The sequence below is a fragment of the Glycine soja genome, chromosome 16 (assembly GCF_004193775.1).
Source record: "Glycine soja cultivar W05 chromosome 16, ASM419377v2, whole genome shotgun sequence".
Lineage (NCBI taxonomy): Eukaryota > Viridiplantae > Streptophyta > Magnoliopsida > Fabales > Fabaceae > Glycine > Glycine soja.
This window is the reverse complement of record NC_041017.1, coordinates 34,921,345-34,930,364: the sequence shown is the minus strand read 5'-3', so window position 1 is coordinate 34,930,364 and position 9,020 is coordinate 34,921,345. Positions and strand designations below refer to the sequence as shown.

The window sequence follows — 9,020 nt, the reverse complement described above, 5'->3', positions numbered from 1 at the left end:
AAATATTTTTACTTAATAATTTAAAATTTGATTAAAATGTCTTATTTTCTCAGTCGGTTATCTAAAGATAAAAACTGGTACTACCCATTATCTTTTCTAATCCTTCTAATTCCTAATTTATTAGGAATGCTTTTTAACTTAGTCTTTGTTTTATTTATGTTAACAGCTATTTTGCATATTGAAGATTTTTTTGTTGCTTGCACGTTTTTGGCTTTGGTGTCCTTTATATATTTTGCTTCTTGCTGATAAACAAACGAGATACAGCACACAAAGTGAAACACATAAAGAAAATAATTTTTATTGCTACTATTAAAAACATTTTGGAGCATTGGTATTCATTTGTTCCGGAATCCTTCACTATATAGTATTGATCTAATGGGTTGATCTATCTTAAGAGAGCAGTGCATAATATCCTATTCTACCAGTGTGGTGGGTGTTTTCTCTCTAAGGATAGCACATTGCGTGTTTTAAGGTAGGCTATTCTAAACTTCTCCTATATTTGTCTTTTGTACTTGTTGATTATGATAAGTATGCATTGTTTGTAATTTCTTTCCTAGAAGAACTGTTGCTATTTTTCTTTATTTTTCTTCTACATTACTTTTTTATTCTATGTGAAACTATTGTATGTGTTTGTTGATACGGTTTTTCTAGTTTTTATCTAACAATAAAGAGCCAGGAAGCATGGCCTTAAATCACGTAAGTCAGCATGAGAGGTTGAAAATGAGCTTTTATGTACCAAGAAAGCCGTCATAAATCTCTGCCATCAGCCCAGCACTTAGCATTGGCTTCAGTTTTTGTTACTAACCTCTGAATTACTCAGCTAAAGTTTCTGTATTTCACAATTCACGGCAAGTAATGGCCAATCTCATCTTGGTCAAGAAATAGAATACTCTAGTCTAAAAGCAAATGATATTCAACCCTTTTTAAAATTCAGAAGGGCATATCCCTATATCAAACAGAACTGTTCCCATTAGTTATGAACTGAAATACCAATAAATGTTGAGCAAATCGGAATCCTCATTTTCCCTTAAATGCTCAAAGAAAAAATTTAAAAGCAAATAAATTTCATCCTTTTTATCATGATTCTGGTCTCCAGTAAGAAAGGCATGAACTTCACCTCTTACTTCAATCCAACTGCTACCTGGAATCCTCTTCATCCCTTTTTCCTTCATTTCTGTCCTTACGGTTGCCACATCTGACCACTTACCTGCTGCAGAATGAGCATTTGACAACATCACATATGACGATACATCATCAGGATCCAAATCCAAAATCTTTCTTGCTGCAAGCTCTCCCAACCTCATGTTAGAGTGGATTTGACACCCCGCAAGCAATGCCTTCCAAAATCCAAGTCCAGGGTCAAAAGGCACACTCTGAAGAAAATCCTCAGCTTCTGCAAACCGTCCAGAGCGAGCGAGCAAGTTAACCATACAAGCATAATGCTCAGACTTCAGCAAACCGGGGCTCTCAAGCCTGGCCCGATTGAAATATGAGTAGCCCTCATCAACAAGACCAGCATGATTACAAGCCCAGAGTAACCCAAGAAGGGTAACATAATTGGGTTTATAGCCTTCTGAACACATTCTTTCGAAAAAGCTTATTGCTTCAGCACCTCTTCCATTCTGTGCATAACCACATATCATCGCGTTCCATGAAACTATGTTCCTTTTAAAAAGCTTGTCAAACATTAGCAGGCTGTCTTCCATGCTTCCACATTTTGCATAAAAGCTAATAAGTGAATTACCAACAAACTGATCAACCTTGCCCAGAAACTTGATAGCACATGCATGAAAACTTTTCCCAATTCCAAGGGAAGCTATATTTGCAGCTGCACAAATCACACAAGGAAATGTAGATTCATTTGGTATAAATCCTTCTCTAAGCATGCCAATAAAAAAATTCACAGCTTCTTCATTATGGCCTGTTTGGCTGCACCCACCAACCATCGCATTCCATGAGACAACATTCCTCTCAGGCATCTCATGGAAAACCCGCAAAGCATCTTCAAATCTCCCTCTCTTCAAATACCCACAAATTAGAGTTGTATAAGACACCACATTAGGATGTTGAGTATCTCCGAAAGCCTTCTGGGCATCTTCTATAGTACTCTGCTTGAAATACAAATCAAGAAGGGAACTACCAACAAATACATGACAACTAAGGCCAATCTTCATTGCACAAGCATGAAGCTGCTTCCCAACAACAACATTTCCAAGTGCAGCGGAGGAGTTAATCAGAGTTCCAAATGTGAACTCATTGGGTCTAATTTTTGAGGCCAACATCTTGGAGAAAAGGTAGATAGCATCTTCATGGCAGTGCCGCTTAACAAAGCCCTGAATCATGGTCGTTGCCGATGCAACAGTTAGGTCAGACATTTCCTCAAAAAGTTGGCAAGCAACATGGAAAGTGGTTGAATCCAAATTATATGGGTTAATGTCTGAGTGTGCAACTGAGGCTTCATGCTTAGTGGCATTGGCATGATGGGTTTTAGTCATATAGCTAAAAGAAACAACCGGGGGTGTAATCCACGTGTGAGCAATGGAGAGTCTAGAAACTATGTTTCTCATGTGAATCTTCATTCGATGCTGGATTGAAGTTTTCACATTAATGTTGTTCTCTCACAAGTCACAACCTTATGTTGTACCCCAGGAAATGTGCTTTATTTTTCTCAAATCATCATTGTCTTTTCGTATATCTACGTGTTTTGCCATACACATGTAACCACGGTTGATGAATTTGACAAGGAGAAATAGTAACAAGCAAACAAACTCTTTTCCCCATGCACCTTACTATTTGACTGATTTATTAAAAGTTACAAAATTTATGTAGATCAATGAATCTCATTCATTCCTCTAAAAAAATGAATCTCATTCATTATTTCTTAAATTTCAATAAACGTTAATGGAATAATTATGTTTTTTTTTCTTAAACTTTTTACAACTTTCACTTCCAGTTTATAAACAATTTTTTAACGTTTTTATCGATTTACTTATTTTCTTCTGTTAACAACTTTAATCACGTTTTTAAATCTACAACGTTAACTAATCACGCTGACAAACCAACATATGATTTTTTTGATAAACTAACCTGAATTAACTAGTCTGATCTAAACAAATGATGAATTAAAAACATAATTTACTAAAAGTAATTGTACATGATTGTTCCTGTCAAATTATATAGTGATGAGTTACTGAATTTTAAATGTGATTATTATGTAATCAATTAACACTCTTACTTAACAATAGAGATTAAAACTATTTTTAAAAAAATATTTCCTGAAATTTTTGTTTAAGAACTAAAAGTTAAATTTGTAAAAAAAAAAACATAATTTACTCACTTTTAATTAATTTATTAAAAACGTGTTAAAGAATATGTTTTGTTAACCATCCTCATTTAATGAAATAGAAATTATGTCGTTTAAAAATTAAAAAGAAATAATGATAAACCCTCTTATAGAAAAAGGTTTTAAAGACTCAAATTGTTGAATAGTATTAAAAGAACGTTTCAATTCTGTTCTGTCATTTCCCTATAAATAATTTAGAAGATTGAAGATATAATATTCTAGTAATTTAAATAGAGTAATTTTATTTTCAGCTATTTTATTTCGAATAAAATATATTTAGATTTCCTAAGGTTTAACAAAATTATATTTGATATTTAATTTTTTATTCACGTGACTACATAAAAAACTAGAAGAAATCAATGCTATCAAAAAGATTTATAGTGCTGTTATAAATTGAGAGAATTTTATGCAAGGTTTAAAAATATATACATCAGGTATAGTTTTATCATATCTTAATGAATTATGACATAATTTGCCTTTTAATTAACTTACATTAGTGAGACTTTAAATTTTATTGTCGTACAACAAAGTTAAAGATACAAGCTGAAAAAAATAAAATTAAAATATTTATTTAAGTAATTGAAAATATCTAAGAGGATGCATTAAATGCTCTTTAGTTCTATAAGTATTTTAGGTTCTTTAAGTATTTTCCTGTGAAGGCAAAATCCTATACTTAAATGGAAATTAATTCTACAATTAAAAAGTATAAAGATATCTGATGAATGATGAAAGGACAAGCACTCATTTAAAAACTGCTCACTTGTCTGAAACCATGGGGCACTTACTAAGAAATTTCCTAAGAGAGGAATGACCACTAAACGAAACTACCAATGAATAGGGATTCCAATTCGAACAATAGTAAAAGTGACCCTAAAAAGACAAAAGAATGCATGCAATAGGAACAAACTACTTTATTTACACTTTAACGTGTCAATCTCTCCACAGTCCACTCATTAGCTTAGAGTTTCTTTGTAATTGAAAATAGAATTCAAAGGGTGACCCTTCACCAAACAACCCATGAATTATCCGATAATAACTAGTAATTAACAAATGTATTCTATTATTTTATAAACATGTTTTAATTCTTTCAAAAAAAATTTTTTTATCAAAACTAGCCTTAGCTTATATTGGCAAATTTCATCCCTCTTTATAAAACTTAAAATGCTAAAATAAGTGATGAAATAGACCAATTAAAAAAAATGAGAACCAAAATCATCTATTTTAACATATAAAGACTAAATTCAATTTTAACCAAAAAAAAATTAAGAAACACAGAACACATTTTGATGGACTTTCAGGGGGGGTCCATTATCAAATTGCCAATCCTCAAAGTGATGACATAATCCATGAGGCAACCATGATAGTAGTACAAAAATTCTGGGGGGTCCATTAGCTTTATATTATTGGAAATTAGCTGAAAAAGTCACTCAGCACAAGAAATTAGAAGCCTCACATTAACACACAGTTAAAAGATGATCAATAATAAAACATGGTCACACTATGTTACACGTTCAATCACAACTGGAGCAGAAAGTGTTTGACATGGACAAGACTCATAATTATAATTATAATATATATACACGCATATAAATCTTCAATAAAAATAGCAAAAGACTTCATCCAGTCACCACCACAAACAGTTATTCTTCTATCACCTCAGCATGCCCTTAATCAAAAACTTAAAAGAGAATCCTATCTTCATCTGCCTCCTCAGCAATCTGCAGTGATGAAACTGCTTGAGCTGCAATGAGATCAGCAGAGAAATTTGCAGGTCCCCATCCTGCACCTTCATATAATGGTCCATGCACATTCTTTTCAAAAGGCTCTGATGAGAATGACCATTCACCATTTTCAGCAGCACCCCACTTGCAACCATATCTGTATGCATCAGAGACCCAACCCACTCTTTCAAAAGACCATCTGCCACCATCTAGATGAGGGAAGCAAGCACTTTCTCCACCCAAGGAGATGCCGAGAGTTCGGTTGCAGTTCCAGGTCTTGCACCCACCGTCATCGATCACAACCTTACACGACTCGTCCGAGTCTTCCCCAAGTAGCACATGCAGAGCAACAGCCTCAGCAATAGCAGCGCCCTCTTCGTCGAGCCTCTGCTGCTCTTCTTTCTTTTTCTGTTTCTTTTTCTCCAGTTCAGAAATAATGGCGGCAGAAGTAGCCAGTGCTTTTTCCAAGCGCCTCTTTTTCTTCTCAGCCTGTTTAAGACGATCCAACTCGTCTTTCACCTGCTTCTTCTTCGCCTTTCTCACGGTTTGCCCTTTATTACATGCCATGGTATCCATAGAATTTACTACACCTAAATAGTAAATACTAAAGTGACGTCTTTGAGAATTCCTTCAAGTGAATTTCTTTAGAGCTGTATACATTTTTTTTTCTGTAATTCTTTTCCTCTCTTTCCCTAATTGTAATGCTAAATATATTCTAATTAGTTGAAGTATCAAGACTAATACTACTGATATGTTCTGAACCACTACACCCACTCAGGTCTGTAGGAGTACCTCATTTTGCGAACTATGCAATCCCAAACAGAAACAACAGGAGCCAGCATCAGAGAAAATTCATACGCGCTCATATGACTTGGCCTCATTCTTCCTAACTTTCCACAACCCTTGCACTTGCCCATCCTGAAAAAGCCAACAGATCTACAAGACTATTAATAAATCTGTGCGCTGCAATTACACTCTTGTTCAAGTACACCCTTCCCAACTGCAGAGTAAGCTACATAGAGCATGCGAATCATCAAAATCTGAAAGTGCTCACGAAAACAAAAGAGACACGACTCATTTACAAATAGAGAATGACAACCAGGCCCAAACAAATAAATGAAAGAAACCAGAAGACCATAAAGAAACATGCAAATCATCAATTACATGAAAGTACACGTCTCGAGTACAAATCAAATTTTATAAACTTGACATCTGAAAACTAAGATTCACAGAAAGATATGAACACATAATCATGAGCTCAGAAGATATGGAGAAATTTATATGTTCGTATCAAAATTGGAACAAATAATTTTGTATTTTGTCATATTAAACATGGCTGGACTAGAATATTCAGAAACAATGCATTTATATACAGTTTAAGACTAACAAACATCTAAATGTGTCGGTCTTGAATAAACAATAAACAAATTATTCAAAAGCCGGTAAACAGTAAACACACTGTCCTTATCGCATAAATAAAAAATCAAACAGACATCCAGTGTCCACAGTGCTTTAGCCAAACATGCACTTAAGATATTGGCCAATTCTTTTAAATTTCATTTTCACCATCCTCCAATACCATACCCACCTAACAACCTAAATCCAACATTAAATAAGAATCACTAGAACTAATACATATATAATCTGGCTTGATCCGAACAAAAACATTCACCAAACTTGAACCAATATCTTCACTAGAACTAATACCCTATTTTAAATTTCCCTCAATTCTATTTGCAACCAACCCAAAACTAACAAATCCATTATCCCTCTATCGACCAGATCCACCCAATTAAGAAGCAACACATCAATGAACTAAATTCAAGTAGAATCCACAAACACTCCATCAACAAATACCACAAGATCTGCCCAAAACACCCTACTACAAAATCAACCACTCCACCAAAGAATTCAGACCCACATCCAAAATCCCTAAAAATTCTCAATACACACAATTCATCCAAAAAAAGAGAAGAAGAAGAAAACCCCCCACAATCAAAATTACAAGAACAACAATAAAAACGCAAACTTTGAGTCAGAAAACGAAGAATCAAACCTGCGGGAATGGCATAGAGAGCAAAGGAAGGGCTGAACCTTATCAGAGACACAGTTGAAGAGTGAGATAAAGCTGAATAGGCAAAAGGGGTGTTCCTGGTGACGATGGAATTGGTTGGATCTGAAGGAAACGTAGGGTAAGGAAAGAAAGTGAAAAGAAGTTTTGTGCTTTAAGAAAGAGAAAACGGAGGAAAAAGAGAGGAGAAACAGAGAGAGAAACAATAAAATAACCGATTACACGAGAAAGGAAAGGAGGCGGTCATGTGAAGGACGAATGAGAAATCGACACGTGGCACATAATGCCCGAAAGGGAGCTCTAGATTATCTGACTTTTCTCATGGTGACACGTCAGGCTTGGGGAGGAGTCGTGTACATGGACTTTGGATCACGTGGCGCTATCATGTATGTCGTAGTCAAGTGTAGGTCCCTTGTAGTGGACAAGTTGTAAAACTTTTGTTTTCTTTTTCTAGTAACTAGTACTAATAAATCATAATAAATATTATTAATGATGAATGTTTAATTTAATATTCATTAAATAATATTTTTTTAAAATTAAATCTATTTTAAGTTCTTATAAATATTAGCTTTTAGTTTTTACAAAAATAATAATTTTTTTTATTATGTTGACATAAAATATTTAATATTTACTAATTGAATCAATGATTAATTTCAGTTTGAGAACTGAACTTGTATTTTTATCTAAAAATTTATATCACATTTAATAATAATAATAATAATAATAATAATAATAATAATAATAATACATGTGATATATAGGTATTTTATTACTATATGTAGTATCTTGCTAAAACTTCAATTCCAATATTGAAAGCTTTTATAATTATATAACTATTTTTTTAGTTCACAATTATTATGTCTATTATTTTTCATACAAGGGGTGAATTGTAAATATTTTAAGTTACTTAAGAGCCCAACATTTATTATACAATCTAATAGGCCCGTTTTTGTTACTCATTAGTAATCTTAATTTCTTATCTTGTATTATATTTACACATAACATAGATACAGTTATCACACATTCTTATGATGTCCATCAATTTTTTCTTTTTTATCCAAAGTTCATTTTTTTTTTGTTCATGTGTTCCTATCACATGTAAAATGTTTGATGCTACAAATTTCTTCTTCTTTTTTCTCTCTTTTTTTTTTTGAGAGAATTTTTCTTCTCTTAGAAACTCTTATTTCTTCTTTCTTATTTTTTGTGTTACTTTTAAATTTGGTCACCAGGGTCATACCAGTCTAATTCAACTTCTGTTTGATCTAATAACATCATCATCAATTTATGAGAATATCTTATTTGAATACTTGCCTTGATCGGTCCAAGGTCTAGTTCCCAATCAAATTGTTTGGATTGACCAGTCCGATATGAGTTTTAAATATTATTTCTCTTTTTTTTCTTCGGCATTGCATCATTTTTAACCTTTCTATCCTACATTATCTTCCTTATTTTGAAAGCAAAATCACAATGAGTTGTGATTAGATTCAATTAATGTAGCCATGACATATTTTTGTTGTGTAAAACAAACATTTTCTTTTTAAACAAAATCTTACAAAAAAAAATGAAAGTGATATAATTCATTTTCTTTTTAAAGAAAATGAAAAACATAAACATATAAGAGAAGAGATGAATTGACACACCACAAAAAAATGATTGGAAAGTCGATGAGGACTCACCACAATAATCCTAAGATCTTTGACAAGAATATGAAGTTCTATCTCATGAAGTAAAGGATCACAAACTTTCTCAAATTATGTAAAGCTTATAATTCATAATCATTCAAAAGTTTTTTTTCAAAGAGGCAGAACCAATTTATTTATAGTCTTAACTCTAATTAAAGGTCCTAAATATGTTTTTGAGTGTTTGAGTCTCTCTAAAATACAAA

The 9,020-nt window shown here is 32.9% G+C and overlaps 2 protein-coding genes across 2 annotated transcripts; both read right to left on the bottom strand.

The window, feature by feature from the left end:
- Nucleotides 1–870: 870 nt before the first annotated feature.
- Nucleotides 871–2,773, bottom strand: LOC114390248 (pentatricopeptide repeat-containing protein At5g42450, mitochondrial-like). Its single transcript, XM_028350959.1, has one exon. The coding sequence runs from the start codon at nucleotides 2,577–2,579 to the stop codon at nucleotides 975–977; it is 1,605 nt and encodes a 534-aa protein (XP_028206760.1). The 5' UTR covers nucleotides 2,580–2,773; the 3' UTR covers nucleotides 871–974.
- A 1,945-nt stretch (nucleotides 2,774–4,718) lies between these two features.
- LOC114390577 lies at nucleotides 4,719–6,019 on the bottom strand. Its single transcript, XM_028351357.1, has one exon. The coding sequence runs from the start codon at nucleotides 5,638–5,640 to the stop codon at nucleotides 5,023–5,025; it is 618 nt and encodes a 205-aa protein (XP_028207158.1). The 5' UTR covers nucleotides 5,641–6,019; the 3' UTR covers nucleotides 4,719–5,022.
- Between the last annotated feature and the right edge of the window lie 3,001 nt (nucleotides 6,020–9,020).

What these genes read in the sequence shown, in the direction of transcription:
- LOC114390248 (XM_028350959.1), bottom strand. Translation starts at nt 2,579, where the DNA reads ATGAAGATTCACATGAGAAACATAGTTTCTAGACTCTCCATTGCTCAC.
- LOC114390577 (XM_028351357.1), bottom strand. Translation starts at nt 5,640, where the DNA reads ATGGATACCATGGCATGTAATAAAGGGCAAACCGTGAGAAAGGCGAAG.